At 42.0% G+C, this 21306-nt stretch overlaps 1 protein-coding gene across 1 annotated transcript in view; it reads right to left on the bottom strand.

Annotated features, from left to right (window-relative positions):
• LOC130835548 (ATP-binding cassette sub-family C member 4-like) overlaps nucleotides 1-21306 on the bottom strand; it is a 73360-nt gene that overhangs the window by 7268 nt on the left and 44786 nt on the right. The window contains 4 exon segments of the mRNA XM_057707186.1: nucleotides 9106-9192; nucleotides 9405-9499; nucleotides 16624-16815; nucleotides 18006-18095. Of these exon segments, the coding sequence (XP_057563169.1) occupies nucleotides 9106-9192; nucleotides 9405-9499; nucleotides 16624-16815; nucleotides 18006-18095 (464 nt within the window).

Below are 21306 nucleotides of genomic sequence, written 5' to 3'. Positions count from 1 at the left end.
AAATGAAAAAAGAAGTGAAGGAAACAATAGCAAAGATCAATGAAACTAAAAGCTGGTTCTTCGAGAAGACAAAATTGATAAATCATTAGCCAAACTCATCAGGAAAAAAAGGGAGAAGACGCAAATAAACAGAATTAGAAATGAAGGAGAAGTAACAACGGACACCACAGAGATACAAAAGATCATGAGAGACTACTACAAGCAACTATATGCCAATAAATTGGATAACCTGGAAGAAATGGATAAATTCTTAGAAAAGTACAATCTTCTAAGACTGAACCAGGAAGAAATAGAAAAGATGAACAGACAAATTATAGGAGACTGTGATTAAAAATCTCCCAACAATCAAAAGCCCAGCATCTGATGGCTTCTCAGGTGAATTCTATCAAACATTTAGAGAAGAACTAATGCCTATCCTTCTCAAATTCTTCCAAAATATAGCAGAAGGAGGAATACTCCCAAACTCATTCTACAAGAGTACCATCACACTGATAACAAAACCAGATAAAGATGTCACTAAAAAAGAAAATTACAGGCCAATATCACTGATGGATATACATGCAGAAATCCTCAACAAAATACTAGCTAACAGACTCCAACAGCACATTAAAAAAATCATACAGCATGATCAAGTGGGGTTTATCCCTGGAATGCAAAGATTCTTCAATATATGCAAATCAATCAATATGATACACCATATTAACAAATTGAAGGCTAAAACCACATGATCATCTCAACAGATGCGGAAAAAGCTTTTGACAAAATTCAACATCCATTTATGATAAAAATTCTCCAGAAAGTGGGCACAGAAGGAAATTACCTCAACATAATAAAAACCATACATGACAAACCAACAGCCAACATCATTCTAACTGGTGAAAAACTGAAAGCATTCCCTCTAAGGACAGGAACAAGACAAGGGTGCCCACTCTCACACTATTATTCAACATAATTTTGGAAGTGTTAGCCACAGCAAAGAAGAAAAAGAAATAAAAGGAATCCAAATTGGAAAAGTAGAAGTAAAACTGTCACTCTTTGCAGATGACATGATATTATACATAGAAAACCCTAAAGATTCTACCAGAAAACTGCTAGCACTAATGGATGAATTTAGTAAAGTAGCAGGATACAAAATTAATGCACAGAAATTTCTTGCATTCCTATACACTAACAATGAAAAATCAGAAAGAGAAATTAAGGAAACACTCCCATTTACCATTGCAACAAAAAGAATAAAATACCTAGGATAAACTTGCCTAAGCAGGCAAAAGAGTGTACACAGAAAACTCTAAGACACTGATGAAACAAATCAAAGACAGCAGAAACAGATGGAGGGACATACCATGTTCTTGGATTGGAAGAATCAACATTGTGAAGATGAGTATACTACCCAAAGCAATCAACAGATTCAATGCAATCCCTATCAAATTACCAATGGCATTTTTCACAGAACTAGAATAAGAAATTTTATGATTTGTATGGAAACACAAAAGAGCCCAGACAGCCAAAGCAGTCTTGAGATGGAAAGACAGAGCTAGAGGATTCAGGCTCTTTGACTCCAAACCATACTACAAGGCTAGAGTGATCAAGACAGTATGGTACTAGCACAAAAACAGAAATATAGATCAATGGAACAGAATAGAGAGCCCAGAGATAAACCCACATACATATGGGCACCTTATCTTTGACAAAGGAGGCAAGAATATAAAATGGAGAAAAGATAGCCTCTTAGATAAGTGGTGCTGGGAAAATTGGATAGCTACTTGTAAAAGAATGAAATTAGAACACTTATTAACACCATACACAAAAATAAACTTGTAATGTATTAAAGACCTAAATGTAAGGCCAGACAGTATAAACTCTTAGAGGAAAACATAGGCAGCACACTCTATGACATAAATCAAAGAAAGATCCTTTTTAACCCACCTCCTAGATTAATGGAAATAAAAATAAATAAATGGGACCTAATAAAACTTAAAAGATTTTGCACAGCAAAGGAAACCACAAACAGGAGATGAAGACAACCCTCAGAATGGGAGAAAATATTTGCCAATGAAGCAACTGACTAAGGATTAATCTCTAAAATATACAAACAGCTCATGCAGCTCAGTATCAAAAAATAAACAACCCAATGCAAAAATTGGCAGAAGACCTAAATAGATATTTTTCCAAAGAAGACATGCAGATGGTTAACAAACACATGAAAAGATACTCAACATCACTAATCATTCAAGAAATGCAAGTCAAAGCCACAATGAGATATCACCTCACACCAGTCAGAATGGCCATCATCAAAAAATCTAGAAACAATAAATGCTGGAGGGCTTCCTAGGTGGCACAGTGGTTTAGAATTCTCCTGACAATGCTGGGGACACAGGTTTGATCCCTGCTCCAGGAATATCCCACATGCCGCAGAGCAACTAAACCCATGCGCCACAACTATTAAGCCTGCGCTTTAGAGCCCGTGAGCCACAACTATTGAGCCCATGTGCTGCAACTACTGAAGCCCACGTGCCTAGAGCCCATGCATGGCAACAAGAGAAGCCACGGCAATGAGGAGCCCGCGCACCACAACAAAGAGTAGCCCCCACTCACTGCACCTGAAAAAAAGCCCGCGCACAGCAAAAAAGACCCAACATAGCCAATAAAATAAATTAATTAATTAATTTAAAAAAATGCTCTAGAGGGTGCAGAGAAAAGGGAACCCTCCTGCACTGTTGGTGGGAATGTAAATTGGTACAGCCACTATAAAAAACAGTATGTAAGTTCCTTAAAAAACTAAAACTAGAACTACCATAGGACCCAGCAATCCCACTACTGGGCATATACCCTGAAAGAAACCATAATCCAAAAAGATACATGTATCACAATGTTCACTGCAGAACTATTTACAATAGCCAGCACATGGAAGCAACCTAAATGCCCATCACCAGATGAATGGATAAAGTATATGTGGCACATATATACAATGGAATGTTACTCAGCTCAAAAAAGGAATGAAATTGAGTTATTTGTAGTGAGGTGGATGGACCTAGAGTCTGTCATACAGAGTGAAGTAAGTCAGAAAGAGAAAAACAAATACCATATGTTAATGCATATATATGGAATCTTAAAAAAAAATGGTATTGATGAACCCAGTGACAGGGCAAGTCTAAAGATGCAGATGTAGAGAGCAGACTTGAGGACATGGGGGAAGGGGGCAAAGTGGAAGCTGGGACAAAGTGAGAGTGTAGCATTCACGTATAAACACTACTGAATATAAAATAGCTAGTGGGAGGCTGCTGCATAACCCAGGGAGATTAACTAGATGACTGGCAATGACTTAGAGGGGTGGAAGGAGTCACGGGAGGGAGGGGATATGGGGATATGTGTATAAATACAGCTGATTCACTTTGTTGTACAGCAGAAACTGGCACAAGAGTATAAAGCAATTATATTCCAATAAAGAGCTTAAAAAAAAAAAATTCAGCCCTCTTCTCCACTCCTCCCTAACCCACGAGTGGTCATGTGTTTTGGACTCAGGATACAAAAATCCTAGGGAGACACTCTAGACACTGGGTCTATGATCAGAAGCAAGAGTCCAGAATGTAGACACATACACCATCGTTTCATTAAGTCCAAAAGTTTTCATTTTTCCATTCTGACATGTCTTAGTCCAGTACCTAACTTTCTTGACTGAGTAACCCCCTCTTCGGACTCAGTATTAAAGCCTTTAATAGAATTGTTTCTCCTTGATTCATTATTACCTGCCAACGGTCCCTGAAGTTGGATGTTATTCAGATCTGTTGGGCTGCTATGTCCAAGATGGACCAACCCAAAAGTTTTAAAATGTTTTCTTCCTAAAATTTAATCACAGATAAGGTAATATAAATAATTACAATAAAGTGATCAGTTGATGGATTTGAATTTTTCCTAAATAATGCTTTTAATCCAAATTTCTAGGAAAATACTCCATTTTCCAACTTTTTAGAGTAAAGAATTCCAAGTCATGTCATAAAAATGATTGATTCAGCAACCAGTTATTTAACTGTTATTCCTATATAAGAGCTGTGTTAAGAGGGGGCACATCCCACGGTAGAGGGGATACATATAAGAAAGACCTTCATTCCTTTAATCAGCAGAGGTTTGTTGAGGTGGCAGGCACTGTCCTAAATGCCAAGGATACATCTGCAGGTCAAGAAAGCAGACAATATTTTGCACTATGTAGAGGGGAACACACTGAATGAGTATAGAAAGTTCACTATTGGGCTCAATAATGTGTGCTCTGAAGGAAAAGTAAGGGGGGCTGCTATCTTAGATGGGGGTGACACGGAAGCGCTGAGACTATCTGGGGGAAACATCCGAGAAGAAGGCACAGTAGGTGCACAGGTCCTGGGCCAAATATGCTGGGCTAAGGCACCTTTGTGTATTCACAGCTTGTGGGGGGAGAGGGGAACTCAAAGTGCAACCCACTGAGGGCTGTGGGAAGACATAAGGGCACAGGCTACCCCTGGAGGAACAGGAGGGAAAGGCAGGTGCCCATCTTTCACCTTCCTTCTTTGCCCTGGTACACTGTTTCCTGGCTCTGGGATGGAGGGAGCAGTATTTACAGACAGACAGGTGTGAGAAAGCACCTGCCACAAAGCCAGCATGGCTGTATACAGAGTGTGTGTGGGGACGAGCTGGAAAGGCTGATGGGAGCAGATGGCAAAGAAGCTAGTTCTCCTTTGAGGACTTGGAGCTGCATCCTGAATGTGAGGGGGGTTCTGTGAAGGGCTGGAGCAGGAAGGTGAACTGTGTAGACAGCAGTGTGGGAATCTGATCAGGACAGACCTGAGGAACTGATGACGCTGGAGGCAGGGGTCTGGTGATACGGGGCTAAACCATGACGGGACCAACAGCTGGACACAGGAGAGACGGCATCAGTTCACCTAAGGCCTCTGACCTTCTGTAGGTTGTAGAACCCACTTAATGTTCACAGCATATAGTTATAAAACTTGCAAATATTAATAACTTGGGATATATCAATATATTCATGATTGGAGGAAACTGTTAATGTCAAGTAGAAGTGTGATTCATTCCCTTTTTTTTTTTTTTTTTTCCCCGGCTATGTTGGGTCTTTGTTGCTGCGCATGGGCTTTCTCTAGTTGTGGTGAGAGGGGGCTACTCTTTGTTGCATTGTGTGGGCTTCTCAGTGCAGTGGCTTCTCTTGTTGTGGAGCACAGGTTTTAGGCATGCAGGCTTCAGTAGTTGTGGTGCATGGGCTCAGCAGTTGTGACACAGGCTCTAGGGTGCAAGAGACTCAGTAGTTGTGGCGCACAGGCTTAGTTGCTCCACAGCATGTGGGATCTTCCCAGACCAAGGCTCAAACCCGTGTCCCCTGAATTGGCAGGTGGATTCTTAACCAGTGCACCACCAGGGAAGTCCCCATTCACTTTTAATACAAAACACTCCCTACTACTAAGCTTCCACATGACCATCACCTCTCATAGCATATTGTTCCATTCAACTGTCTAACTAGAGAACATTATTCAGCTGCTCCTGAGTGATTTCCTAAATTGCATTCGCGCTCCCGGCCCTTAGTTTCCCCAAAGGATGTGGTTCTGATAAGCAAACAACAATCTTAATAAGCTGCTTCTATCAAGTGTATATCCAAAGTCATTAAACCCAAAAGGCTGGAGAGCACTTTATAAACACCTCCTGTGTTTAAAGAACTTGGGAGAGCTTTTGTGATGAGCACACTGTGCTTGGCAATCAGAACACCTCCCTCCCTCCCCCCCCCCCCCCGCACCGTGACACAGATGCAGTGTCCAGCAGAAACTGTTCCTGGAGTGATGGAGAACTTGTGCAGACCCATACAAGATGGGGTGACAGACATCTGTGAGTTCAGGGCAGGGCACTGGGAACAGGAAGCTGAGCTGCTACTTATGATGCCAGGAGGGTGGGGGGTGGGGACTCTCTTTCACAGCATTAGCGCCTGCCACTGAAGTCATGGCAAGCCACAAGGTACTTCTTAAGGGAAAATTCATAAAGTCACAATCAGGAGAAGTGGGAAAGGGGAGTCAGATCAGAGAGCTGGAGGCCATGCCATGTGTCAGCTGCCCTGCTCTCTCATGTTCTGAAAGATTCAATGCCACTTTGCACTTTTTTTATTGTGGTAAAATATACCTAACATGAAATTTACCATTTTAACCATTTTTAAACATACAGTTCAGTGGTATTAAATCCTTTCACACTGCTGTGCAGTCATCATCACCATCCATCTCCAGAGCTCTTTGATCATCACAACACTAAGCACAAGTTACATACACACTTTGGTGGAACCCCCCACATGACCCCCGCTTATTGGATGTGGAATCCTAGCTCCTAGTGTCCAGAGCTCAGAGCTCCTCACAAGTCTCACTCTCACAGCTGACTCTGCTGAAGTCTCTTTACTTTATCTGAACCTGATGTAAATAAATCATGTCCCCTCAAAATTCACATGTTGATGCCTTAGCTACCAGGACCTTAGAATTTGGTGACAGGCCTTTTAAAGAGATAATTAAGTTACCCTTAATTAGGGTGGGCCTAATCCAATCTGACTCATGTCCTTAAAAGAGGAGACTAAGACATAAGGACAGAGACACAGGGGTGCACATGAACAAAGGAAAGACCACGTGAGGACACAATAAAGATGTTATCAGAAGCCAAGGAGAGAGGTCTCAGCAGAAACCAAACCTGCTCATACCTTGATCTTGAACTTCTAGCCTCCGGAACTGTGAGAAAATTAATTTCTGTTGCTTAAGCACTGTTTCCCCAACCCCTGTAGCCTGCTACAGACTGAATATTTGTGTCCTCAAAATTCATATGTTGAAACTTCATCCTCATTGTGAACTAGAGATGTGGCCATTGGGAGGTAACAAGGTCATGAGGGTAGAGCCTTCATGAATGGGATTAGTGCCCTTATAAAAGGAACCCACACAGCTTCCTCACATCTTCCACCATGTGAGGACACAGGAACCCGGCCCTTACCAGATACTAAATCTGCCAGCACCTTGATCTTGGACTTTCAGCCTCCAGAACTGTGAGAGATACATTTTTGTTATTTATAAGCCACCCAGGCTGTGGTCTCCTGTGAGAGCAGCCTGGATGGACACAGCCCTAGCAAATTAATACAGGACCTGACAGCGAGAATTTCCAAATAGCTTCTCTCTGCCAAACAACCTGCATCTTCTAGGCGAGGACGTGCCTGCTGTTCTTCTCATAGCCTTGCTTCCTCCTACCTCTACTCCTTTGCTTCTACTCTTCCTTTAGCAAAAGGAACTAAATCCTATTCTCAGCCTCCACAAACCCTGCCCAGCCTGCAGGCCCACAGGGCACTTCCCACCAAGCCAAGTGCACAGGGAGCTTTCCAACCTCAGCTGAAAGCCTACAGCTACCCACTTCTTCCATTTAGCATTTACTATCTGGTATTGAAACCATGTAAACCTTGACTCTGCTGACCTTTCCCCAGTCATCTGTCTTAAGAAGCTCCACAAAGAGACAGACTCCTTAGAGGCAGGAATGAGAGCTGAACATCTTAGTCTCCCTTATTCTGCCCAGTGTGGGTCCTTCCCTTCTCCTGGCTCACTATCCTCCTTCGTAAACTAAGAGGTTTTGTACAAAAACATCTGTAAGGGTATCGATCTTAGTGCACACAGTAGGGCTTTAGTAAGTGCAGCTAGAAGGGCTCCTTGCCTTTAACAAGGTAAACAACAGCAAGGTAACTAACTGTGGGGTAGATGTGGATGCTGTTTCAGAAAAAGCAAGTTCATGAGGCTTTCAAGGAGGCCAGTTTAGACTCCATCAGAGGCATCAGTCAGTGTGTGTTAGGACACATTATACACAGAAAACATCAGAGCTGTTCTATTTCAGGGGTTCAATGGCCAAACAAGAACCACTGACAACAAATTCCAGAAATACGAACTGAGAGTCAGGATTTCAGAGAGATTCTAGATTCCTGGTTTCAAATGCAAGTTAACCCCACTATGTGGGTCTAAATATTAATTCTAGTAAGCATTCATGAAGCAATGTGAAATGATTGAAGCCATACTCTCATGTGGAATAAATCATTCTTAAATTCTAAACTTTATTAAGTATTTCCAAACCAATAGAATAATAAACATAAATCAACAAGGCCTTTCCATAGAAGCCCTATGTCAGTGCTGAAAACTTCACTTCTAACGGGCCTTAAACAAATGATGGGGGAAAAGAACTGGCAGTGAAGTACCAGGTTACTGAGTCCCACCCCCTGATTTAAAAACTGTACATCATCTTTCTTATTCCTGGGCTCTGGATCCAACCACAGTGTCTGGTTATCAACTGCAAGTATCGGGGAAATCTGCCATCTACTCCTCAGCTCCTAAAGCACAGGCTCCACTGGTCTCCACACACTGGAAGCACCTCCTGTGTGGGGAGCCACCCTGGAAAAGGGGTCCTGCTCTCAGGACATGGCTCTGGGAGCTGCCTTAATTCAAGGGTTTGTGTAAAACAAACATAGCTCTCTGTCCCACCACCCCTGACCTTTGAGTACGGGCTGAAACAAAGAGCATGTGATCCCTTGGGCTGCAGTACGTATGCCCACAGACTCCTTATTGCATAAAGTACATCTGGAGATCATTAACAGAATGTACAGTACAAGTTACTATTCAAGTTTCTGGTGCCCCTAAGTAAAAAACAAGATGTAACAGATAAGGAGCCATTTCGTTTGATGTTCCCCTTTTTTTCTATATCTGTATAAAAAGCCACCGTAAAATAAAGAAGTTTGTCAGTTGCCCTACAATGTTTCTGCATTCTGGGCTCCTGATCCTCTCGACCCCATTCTTTGTGTGTTTGTCCTTCTTTCTTTCTTAGCCACATCGTGTTTGCCTAAGGACCTGATCGATTTCGCCGGCAGGCTCCGGCACTCCTGTATTTTCCTATCTCAACTTCATCATGATGCAAAATTTCTATATGATGGATCTTCTGTGGAGGGACGGAAGGAGAGAGAGGGACACCAGAGCAGAAGGAGTTGAGTCTCCTGAAGCACAAAGGCTTTCCTGAGCTCTCTTCCCTGAACTCTACAGGGTTCTTGAAAGCAGAAATGGTAGCAAACAGGAGCAAACTCACTGTTGGAACAAGTGCCTGCTGACTCCAGCATCCACTGCGCTGAGTGGATCGTGCAGGAGGTAGATGTCTGCATCCTGATACACGGCTCTAGGAAATGTAGAGATATGTCAGGAGAAGAACGCTTCACACCCCTGATCCCATCTCTGAATCATGATGGCATCCAACAACTCCATGTTCATTCCAGGAGCACATGGAAAGGGCCAAGACCCTGCTTCAAACAGCTCCCACCTGGTGAGAGGAGTCTGCGTGCTCACCTCCACTAGGAGCAGGGGTAGGATGGCAACTGAAACACCATTTACTTTGCAAGGCTGACACAGGCTTTCTGCCCTGCACTCAGCCTGGTTCCTCCATCTCCTATCACAGTTAGATCTCCACTCTCCAAAAGCTGGAAATCCTACATGGAGATAGAAAAGGGAAAAAATAAAAAGACTTAAAATGTGTTCTCCTGTGATACTAAACTTTTAGCATCAGTTCTTTTTACAAGTATTTGCAACAGCAATGGGTATATTTCATAGTGACTAAATTAAAACCTTGAACATTTAAAAAAAAAAAAAACCTCAGGGTTTTTCATGTTTTCAGTCTGTAGTTTTCCACAGCATTTATGTATTTGACCATTTTAACAGATATTTATTGAGGGTCCACTATATGCCAGGCATTGTTTTCAACACAGTGAATTCAGCCATGAGGAAACAAAGTTCCTAGAGTTTCTGTCCATCGGGGAGATGGACAATATGGAAAATTAACATGAATACAAGTACTAAGTGCTAGAAGAAAAAGGAAGCTGGCTTAGGGAGATAGAGAGTAAAGCAGGGAAAGTGCAACTATAGGGGTCGGGAAGTGTTCTGTTCAGAGGGGGGTGTGAGCAGATCTGGGGGAGGGTGGAGGGGGCTCACGCAGACCTGGAGAGGAGGCTCCACACAGAGGAATGAACGAGTACAAAGGCCATGGGGCAAATGCCCAAACTTTTCCAAGACAAGCAAGGAGGCCAGGACAGCTGGAGCCGAGTAAGAATGAGGGAGATGAGGGCAGAGACAGAGCAGGAGGAGCCCCGGTGTCACTCCCAGGGAAATGGTGGAGGGGAATGGGGAGGACTGATAATGGTCTGAGGTTTTCAAGGAATCACTGCTGCACTTTGTGAAAACAGATGGTAAGGGGGCAAGTGTGAGGGCGGATACAAGTGAGGAGGCTACTGCAATAATCTAGGTGAAAGATGACGGTGGCCAGGACCAGAGTGGGAGCAGTGGGAATGGAGAGAAAGGGTCCCATTCCAGGCACATTTCGCAGGTGGAGTCTGTAAGACCTGCTGATGGGGTAGGTGTGGGTTTTAAGAGGAGAGGAAGACTGTGCTGCTTGGGGCATGAAAAAGGAGAAGAGCAGGGTCTCCATTTACCAAGTTGGGGAAGTCGGTGGATGCAGGTTTAGGAGACTTGAGTTGTGGACAGGCTGAGATGACCTCTCGGTGATGTCATGGTGCAGCTGGATATGCAAGTGTGAAGGAGTGAGAGCTGGTGGCCCAGCCAGGTGAAGGCCCAGGATTTATTTTATCAAGGAATAAGTGTGTCTTCAACTGGACATTTTGCTGATCTTGGCCTCAGCTTCCCACTTTCAGAAAAGGGATAACACCTGACCTTTGTCTTCACTTAAGGCAAATGATAGGGTGACAGACAAGATCTGTACAAGAAATAGGAGCAGAAAGTGCAGGCTGGGCAGGAAAAACCAAAGGGAGAGACACAGTGTGCTTGAGGGACATTGAACAAATCAGCTGGACCAAATAGACGCTTGCCCATGGGAGCCAGGAAAAACTCAAAGTTAAAAAAGAAGTTTTCACTTGAGGATATTGGAATTAAAAGTTCTTAAAAGTTATATTTGAATATTATTTAAGAAGCAAACAGACAAATCAGTCTATTTTCCCCAGAGAACCTAGGGGGAAAAAAGAAAAGATAACAAGAACATCCCCCAAATGACAAGATAACAATCAGGTTTAAGTTACACAGTTATTACATTAGAAATCTTAGATTGCCTATAATTATCACTTGACACACTCTGACATAGACAACAGGAGGTTTGTGGGGAGTTTGTTATCTATTAAACCCCTCAGGCATTAACCTAGGATACACAACAGTACCTTTCTGCAGATGAAGCCCTCACTTCTTTGTCTCTATTTCAGCAAATTTGGGGAGAAAACAAGCGGTACACTGGGGTCTCCATGATAAACAAGGCCTTTGATCTCCCTAAGTGTCATTTTCCTCTTTTACAGAATGTGCTGCAGAAACAAGAATCGCTAAACTCAGATGCTGGAATAATCAAGTGTATGAACAATCTCCATACATGTTTAAAGGACATGAATTGATTGTAACTTGCTACTGGTGACCGATGCCTATTTTCTAATCAAACCAACAGTGGGACCCCACTCACAGTGTGAATCACAACATACAAAGCACATGACCACAAGAAGAAAGAGACTGTCTCCATCATAACCCTCTGTGACAGCCAGAAAGACACACAGGCAGACACGGGTTCCCTGCATACTCAAAGCTTAATTGGGGTGCATCGAATAAAAGACAACAATTGCTGTCATGAAAATTCATCATTTCACCTTTTTTCTTTGCTGAATTCAGAAGTTAATACCACCTCTTGCTTTTCGTTTTCATGAGAAACAATAAGCCATTTTGAGATAGCTTCCCAGCCTTACTTTCTCTCTCCCCCCCTTCCTCTCTCTCTCTCCCCCTTCCTCTCTCTCTCTCTCACTCACACACACACACACAGGGTTTGCTTAGCCTCCGTTTCACTGTTGACAGTCCTTGCAAACTGTTCTGCTTAGTTTTTATGCTCTGATTTTATGTTGTTTTGGTTTTTTTCTCAAAACAGCACCATGCTGTAGTGCAGAAATTTGAACCATGATCTAGAAAAGGCACTTAAATCCACTCTTTCATTTAGCACAGTTAGAGCATAAGGAACAGGCTCTTTGAGTCTGGTAGGAGGACTTCAAGTGTGTTGTTGACTCTGCCAATTATCTACGGACAAGCCTCAGGTGGGAAAAACATTTCAAGGGATTTTAAGTAAAATCCAAGGCAGGCTAATTTCCCAGCCACCATTTTCTGATTAGGTTAAAGGGAAAACCTGAGTTGAGCATATATTACAATTCCTCCTGCTGACAGCAAGGGAGTTATTTTCCTCTAAATTAAATTTAAACAATTTTCACTGAAGAGCAGACACACACACACACTACAGGCTTACTAGGAAATGGCTACACTGGTTTAATGCCATCTGTCCAGAAACACATCAAGGGCCCTTCAGCTATGGTGGAGACTTACGGTAGAAACACCACAGAGACGACTGTTGAAATAGTTAATGGGGGCCAGACATGGGACCCTGGCAGAGGAGGGCTGGATTGTGGAATCAAAGACCCCTGCCTTTCTTCACAGCTTTTCTTCCGTTTTGAATTGCCCCTCCTCTCACGGCCTGTCAATATCCTGCCCATCTTTCCAGGCTCAGACCAAACACACAGTCTCCCATGAAATCACCCTGGACTCATCTCTCTTCCTGCTGGTTCCTAAGGCTTTGTTTACATCTCTCGTGAAGGAGCCGTCTTATGCTGCTCCATCATTTGTACGCGTGCACACAGCTTCTCTCAGCTCCTGGAGGGTGAGATCTGTGCACCAAGCACTGTTCTGGACCCTGATGCTGATTATCTCTAATTCTCACAACAAGCTGCACAGGAAATGCTGGCCCCATTTCACAGATGAGGAAACTGAGACTAAGTAAGGTTACATCAGTGGTCTGAGAACGGTCAGCTGTGAAACAGAAGATTTGGAATCTGAACCCAGCACATGTCAGTTCATAGCCTTTTGCTCTTTCACATCATGCTGCCCAAGTGGTGACTGAAAAATATATTTGCACACAATACTCAAAACTTGACAGCATCTATACTTAGACACAGAAGGATCAATAAACTTATTATCCTATGATTGTCAAGGCAATCTGAAAAGAAAATGTCTGAGTTGGGAGGAATGTGGTAAATATGAGATGAAAGTACAAGCTTATAGGCACTCAAGAGCAGGTTGTAAATTCAAGTGGTCTATGTGGGAAAATATTAAAATAGAATTTATCAATGTGATACCCTTAAATATATATTGCCTAAAAGTTTTTAAGAGAATTAAAGTGGTTAAAGATAATATGCAGACAAATGTGGCATACTATATTGCTTACGTTATGGTGACAGGTTATTTTTATTAATGATTTATGTAATGTACTATGTGTAGAGCACCTATAGAAATATAAACTTAAATAATGGAAGTTAAATACTCAGATACCCTCTTGCATGTCACATTTTATGGATATGATTTTACCAAAAACTGGCTGAGCTTATAATTGAGTTAATTTATTTTCAAAATCATTCTAACACTTACAGAGTGCTTCTTATGTCCCTAGCAATCAGGTGCTTTAAAATCACTACTGCGTTTCATCCTCAAAACAACCTTATGAGGTTAATAATATTATTATCCCCATTTTATAGATGAAGAAACAGGCTTGTATGGTTCAAACAATCAGCCAAAACCTCACACCTAGTGAGTAGAGAAACTGAAACTCAATCCCTGAGCCTTCTGGCTCCTGGGCCTTGGAGTTGATGTCATCAGCCTGAAAGTGGCCAAATATGATTATTGTAAATCTCTCTGTTTTATTACAGAGGTGAACTTAAATGTTTACTTCAGTTAGATCTAGTATAATTAATATAAGAAATGTTACTTTTTTTTCCTCCAGGATTTGGGAGGTGTCAGGGTAGGGAGAACTGTAAGGAGAAACCTTTATTATATTTATGTGTATGGATGGACGGATGTAGAGAAAAGGGGTAGGATAGTAACAATAGCTACCGGTTACTGAAAATCTGGCATGTTTGCATTTCACAGGCATTTCTCTAGCCTTTACAATAATCCCAAACCTCTCTCATTTAATAAGAAACTACGACAGATGTCTGCATTTACTACCCAGGACTATTTCTCTCCAAAGGCCAACCCTTTTCTACTATATATGCAGTCTCTCTATAGACAAAAAGAATTTCAGGACACCCCTATTACGTATAAGCATCTTATACCCATCCACTGACACATGGATTCCAAAAGGAGATAAACAGAGGATCTCATAAGTCATTAAGTGGTCCCCACGTGTCATAAAGACCTTGCTGATCCCTTGCTAATCAGAGTCATAGATGACATTTCAGAGCAGCAGCAAAACCTCTTGGAAACCCTCTCACCCAATATCCTTATTTTGCTGCAGAAATATCAGAGACCCGGGCAGGTAACAGGATATGTCCAAAGTGACAGCTGGAAAGTGACAAAGCTGAGGCCAGGACTCCACTCTCTGCTACTTTTCTGCCCTGGGCCTCCTTCCGACCAAGGAGGGAATGGGCACAAGGGGCCCCGACTCCATGTCCTGACCACACTGCCAAACAGGAGAGCAGTCCTTGTTTATAAACATCACATCACATACAGAAGAATCACTGTGCAGCCCAATCCTTCAGGGCCTCTTCCCAACAGAATCTGTGTTGCACAGATGCCCGAGGGTGGGTGAAGCCCCAGAACACTGCCCACGGTACTGGTCCAGTCATCCTACGTGGCTGTGGCAAAGCATCAGCCCCTGGGGAAAACGCTGAATGGCAGCTACTGTCCTAGCCCCTGCTTTTCTCCAGAGATGCTCAAATGTGAGGGAGAAAGACAGGGTTGAACTTCACTAAAAAAGGCAAGGTCGTGCCAACAAACACCCACACACTGCCCTGGATCTTAGGAGTCTGATCTGGGCAGCAGGAGCTGAACTTGATTAAGCTAAAGAGGAAATGCCTAGGATCTGTTTATTCCACACCCCACCTTCCACCTTCATCCATCACCCACTTTTTAAAAAGTTCTTTCTTTTAAACTTCCTAAGTTGAGAGGCAGCACAGCACTGTGGAAAAGTACAGAATCTAGAGTCATGCAGAAACAATTTGACTAGCAAACATTGAGGTGAGCCATTTCATCTCTCCAAGTCTTAGTTTTACCAACTACAAAATGAAGACAGTAACATCAAAGATGTTGATAAAAGATTAGTAACTCATATACCTTTTTATCTGTGTGCATGTGTGCACGTGACAGAAAAATGATTTGCACATAGATTCTGAATAAATTGGAGCTATTGTTCTTACTGTTTTACATTTGGTTTCTCCCTTCTTTTCTTGTACAGTTCACATGGCATTTAATAAAAATCTAGCTCATTACTGCTAACTTGACATCATTTCTGCAAATGCACAACCTCCCACTGATAAGAATCCAGGAGAGAGAAACAGAAGCCCATTAAACAAGCAATTTTGTTTTGTCCCCATCATCAAAAGGTGCTACTCACTTGATACAGTCTGTGATGTTCAAGCAAAATTACTATTTCCTCACAAAGCAGGTTTGGAGCCTTCAACACCACACCTTTGAGAAGTCCATCCCAGCCTTTTCCTCACAGAATAAAAGAACAGTCAGAGGTCCAGGCTGCACTGAACAGACACTTGGGAGAGCCCTTTAACCCTATTATTCACTGAGTTATAACCCGAGAGAGTAACATAGTATTTATGTTTTTCTTTCTTTTTGCCAAATTATATTCTCCTGTCAGGTAAGTCCAGTTTTCATCATTCATTCACTAAATCCCAACATAGAGCTCAACAATTCATCTTGCCATTTTCTCTGAAACTCAATACCATTTCTAAAAACAATCTCTCCCCTGGTGAAATGATGGAATATTAAGAAGAAATTTTAAGGCATTTCATCTTCTTTAAATAATAAATTACAAGTCAAAAGCGAAGCAGAGTGGGAAACCTAGAGACTGAAAGGGATCAAGGAGGCACCAACCAAGTGCAGGGGGCAGACCTTATGTGGAGTTTAATTCAAACAATGGTGAACGACATTTCTCAGACGATTTACAGTGTGTAAATGTGTAAATACAGACTAGAAGGTTGATAATATTTAGGGATTTGGGTTATTTTTCACGTAAAATAACGTGGTGATTCTTTTTTCCAAAGGCTTTCCTAACTTTTAGAGCAAACTAATGAAATGTTTACAGATGGACTAATCTGAGGTCTGGGATCTGCTGCAGAACAGTCTGGGGTGGGGGTGGGGCTGGCAGAGGGCAGGGGTAGAGACGCAGCCAGACTGGCCTCCAGCTGCTCCTGGTTGGGGGGGCGGTGTGCTCTCTGTTTTTACAAATTTTTGTAACTGTCCATTAAAAAAGAAGTTGAAAGGGAAGGAAACTTCACAGAATGAAACACACCACCCACCTACCCTCACTGGAAAACGGGCACTCTGTGAGTGTCGTTATCACATCAGGATTGAAACAGCAGCATATGTGCCTGCATGTTTACCCAGAAGAGCAGCTTAAAATATTAAGCAATAATCAAAGATCTTTCGAATTAAAAAAAAAAAAAAACTTTCAACAAAACTTGTAGTTTAAACCAGCATGATTATTATTTGAAATTCGAGCATATGCAACTCAGAAGTCATTACTCACCTCTTTCAAAGCACAAGCCTTTATTACTTCTTCATATCGATCTTCTTCATATTTCTTCCCAAATAAAATATTACTCCTCACAGTTCCTGAAAACACCCAGGGCTGCTGAGAAACACAGGCGATCCTCCTGAGCACGCTGACCAGCCCCTGGCTCGGGGGCAGCTCCCCCAGCACAGCTCTTAACAGTGACGACTGAAACAGACGGCAACACACACAACTGAACAGGCAGCACTCAGGACAGAACACGCCCCGCAGCACAGCCGTCCCCACCCTGGGCGCTTGATAAATGATAGAACCCTTTCTTTAGAAAAGGATAAAGTACAGGCCTGGAAGTTGAGACAAAAAAATTGAAAATAACACTATTGGCCAGTGTAAACTAATGGTTGATAAGAAATATTAATAAAGTAACGTAACAATATACTCTGCCCAGCAGTTTCCCCCAAGTGAAATACTACACTTAGCAAAAACTGAGAATGTTTAATGTTTTTAACCAACAGAACTGCCCAGCAGGATGTGTATTTCTTGTATCTGATGTTTAATGCAATTGTTCCTGCATCCAGGTATACTTTACTTGACAAACACTTGTTCTTAAAAGGCTATGTGTGAAGAATATATCCAAAGATTATTATTTAAAATAACTCTAAAGTGAGTCACGTGTCTGCAGAGAAAAAGTCCATCATAAAGAAAATAATCACCTTATCATATACACATCCCACGTTCAGGTGTCTGTATTTTGTTGTTTTGGACTAAATACACATGCACATCTCCTTCAACTCTCTTACAACACACAGATGTGGCGTATCTGTGTCCACACCATCAAAGCGCTCACCACCCTGGGCTGAAATAACCTGCCTGCGTATCTGTCTCGCCCTGGAAGCTGGTTGCCTCTGGAGGCAGGGCTGTCGGGGTCTTGCTCACTTCTGTATCTTTAGTTCCAGCACGTGGCTGCACACTCACTACACGTGCACTGATGGGACCAAGTCAAGTCACGTGAGGAAATGCTCAAAGCTTCCCGGAAGAGCCTTTACAATCTCCAGACTTCCTGGAGGGGCCACTGTGACAAAAAGAAGTCCCCACTGTCTACAGTCCATCCTGAATAGCTGTCATATAAGTAATTTCCTTCACTGAGATGTCCAAATTCCCGAAGCAGTTCCCAACTCTGTAATGTGAAGCACCAAAAAAGAAAGTTCAATATGCATTTATCCAGATTTATTTGGTTATGAAAACTTCTTGCAAAACAAATGTTCCATGGGACACACTTAGAGAAACACTGTTCTCAACACATCCAATTCAGACTGTTACACACAGCTCTGGGCTCAACTCTGAGAATTTAGTAGGGGCTGTGGCGTTGCATCCAGTTGCCAGAAGGCATCATAACTTACCTTTCCTGCTCCCACAGGTCCAACCACAGCTAACAGTTCCCCGGGTCTGACAGTAAAGGAAAGGCCTTGTAGGGTTGGGGTTTCTGATGCCTGCAAATTAAAGTTTATAAAAATGTGCCCATTTCAATAAAGTAACACAAATTACCTCAGAAAGTAGAGAAAATAACATAACAGTCATTGATATGCTAACATAACCCCAATTTTTCTCCTTCCTATTTTAAGATACTGTGTCCTGGAGGCCTTTTCAGCCAATCCTATCTCTTTGGGGGTTGAAACAGCTTGAGTTGCCTTTAGGAAGGCGCCTTCTTTTGCCAGATTTCCATGCGGACACAGCTCTAGACATTCCCAGAATTTAAGGAGTTGAAATGACGAGGCACCTGTTTGAAATGCAAACTGCATGATGCACACTAGCTTATTAAAATAATGTTCTTAATAGAATATTCAGTAGGGAGGTTTTGAATCATTTATAAGTTTTCATTATGACCCTCGATTTTAACTATCTCACTAATCTCCACAAGGTGGCAGCACAAGTACCTGGCATATCTGGCCCTTTACTAATAAATAATTTGAAATGTCCACTAATCTCTCCATTTTCATTTGATAAAGAATGAATCTCAGGATTGCTCAACAAGCAAAGGGGGAACTTTATATGATAAAGTCACTCTTGGTAAATTAACTCATAAAAAATGGTCAAAGCTCTAATATAATAAGAGCTCTAACACCAGTAACTGCAGAATGATTGAGAATGAAGAAATTAATTATGACATCGTGCGTCAGAGTGATTAAAGCCTCATATTTATACATGTTACATGCATTACCTGTCCTGGCTAAATAGGGGGAAATAAAGTCCTACTGTAAAAAACAAACAAACAAAAATCATGAAGGTACATGCGAGAGCACACAATTCAACATGAGGGAGAAGGACAAAGTACTCATGCCAATCACAGGTCACATTCCTGAGAGACTTAAGGGTGTGTATATGTCTTTACATATCCTAAATGTTAAGAAAATTCTCAATAACTGCTAATATTAAAAAAAAAAAAAAGACTGGTTACACTTGATTAGTAAAATGTCCAAAAGACTACAAGCATAGACTCTGAATTAAAAGTCTGGATAGTCCTCAAATAAGTTAATTTTTAAATTAGGTAATGCAATATTATGATTTATAAGAAATAAATTTGGTCTGATCAAATATATATTTCTGATACATATTTGGTTTTCATTCACGGTTCCTGGCTCACAGCTCCAAAAACCCTTGGGATTTCCTGAGTGATAAAAGCAATGGGAGCATCTTTTGTTATAATATTTGGTGTCTTGTCCTCAGTTCCTGAAATCCCTTCAAAGCCATAAAGTTGAACTGGGTATCTTGTTATTCACAAGGAGCCCCTTTTCACCACAACTAGGTTTACGTTAATGAGGTGACTTTTGGAGAGCACCTAAGGATGGGAGCTGGTTGCCAGGGAAACCAATCAAGAGTAGAGCATTGGGAACTTTCACTCCCATGTCCTAATTTCCAGGGAAAGAATAGGAACTGGAGGTTGAATCAATCACCAGTGTCCAATTATTTAATTAATCATGCCTGTATAATGCAGCCCCCCCACAAAACCCCAAAGGAGGGGGTGCAGAAACCTTCCAACCAGAATGCTTCCACAAACCACTGTGCTAGGCCCCACACTCCACGAGGACAGAAGCTCCTTTTCTCAGGACCTCACCCGATGTATCTCTTCATCTGGTTGTTAATTCCTGTCTTTTAATATCTTTTGTAATAAACCACTAATCTAATGAGTAAAAAAAGAAAGTCTGGATAATCCTCAAAATGAAAAATTTCCGTGCAAATAACAGAATTATAAACATTCACATATTAAAAAAATTACAACTATTTTTCATCACCACAAAAACTAGCCCCAGATGTTATAGGAATTATAAGTCTATCAATAAGAAGCTAGATTTTAATACATGAGAAACACTTTTAAAGCTTCTCCACTCCTTTCTTCCTGTCTGACACTTAGGGTTCCTACTTTACTACTTTTCACTCAGTTATGACTACAAAATAGTGAGCCACCTACAAACATCAGCTTCCTGTCACTGCCCCTCACAGTTTCTCAGGGCCACAGACTGAGTTCCCTCCCTGCTAAGGCTTTAGGATCAGGCACTGCTCTGCTGTGACCAGAAGGGGGCAGCACTCAGCAGCCCATGGTACCAGGTCCCCTCCCCTCCTCATCCAGGCTCAGGGGACACTGATTCAACAAGGATCATCAGCTGAGCCCCCACTCTGTGCCAGACACAGTTAGAAATCCCTGCCCTGTGGAGATTTGGGGGATCCCACAGGACCATTTATTTTAAAGCTTAAAGATTGAGACCAAGCCCCATCATTTCATGAATGAGACCTGGATCCCTGAGACCTTCCCCCCACCTGCCCACCTGGCTGTCTAGTGGAGCAGGTTACAGAGCTCATGTCCATCTCCTGCCTCCCAACCCAGCATGGGCTTCATTCAGACTCAGCTTCTCCCCCAAACCCCCAGTGTCTGTGCCCCTCCCTCTACCGAGGGCTCTCACTCATGACCTAACCTGATAGCCCCTAATTACTAATGACCTCAGCAAGAGGCACAGCTTTCCATAGGCAAGGCCAGAACAACAGAATAGGGTGTTCTGTACTACAGTGCATGTTGCACAGAAAGTCTGAGAACATGTTATTAATTTCTTGAAAGAAGAAGAAAATAGCTCATTTGAAAATGCTGCATAGAAAAGATGATTTCCTTTTGAAAACTTACTGAAAAACCTCTGACACCACTTCCTAGAATACGGGACCGTCAAGATTCCATTTGAAGCAAAGTGGTCATGTTTAACATTAGGTTCAAAGGAGTGATGATAAGCTTGGTTTCCCTTATCTTTGTTGTAATTTTGAGTCATACCCCAATTAGCGATTTATTTTGTCCTTGGTTAAAAAAAAAAAAAAAAAGCTTAGTATTTTGTAAATGGATTAAGACCAAGTTATATGTGTATGTAATTCTATGTGTTTTATAAGTAAATCCATTTGTACTTTGGGGAAAAAAAGCTGCATAGTTTGGTGCAAAAGAAATTTGGTAATGGGTCATACAAACTATGTGTTAGCATTCACATAGAGTTGCCACTATAATGGAATTTTAATGGTGCTTTCCGTAAACTCTTCAAGGACATTATGATGAGTCCACCAAGCAGGAGGTAAATCTACCCTGTTAAGGTAGGAGAAGCTGTCAGTATAGGTAAGGCACCTCGTTTAAGTTCCCATGTGCAAAAAGGTGCAGAGATGTGGTTTTATACA

This window comes from Hippopotamus amphibius, chromosome 14 (genome assembly GCF_030028045.1).
Source record: "Hippopotamus amphibius kiboko isolate mHipAmp2 chromosome 14, mHipAmp2.hap2, whole genome shotgun sequence".
Classification (NCBI taxonomy): Eukaryota; Metazoa; Chordata; class Mammalia; order Artiodactyla; family Hippopotamidae; genus Hippopotamus; species Hippopotamus amphibius.
The sequence above is the reverse complement of the archived record's forward strand: the minus strand, read 5'-3'. Positions and strand labels throughout refer to the sequence as shown.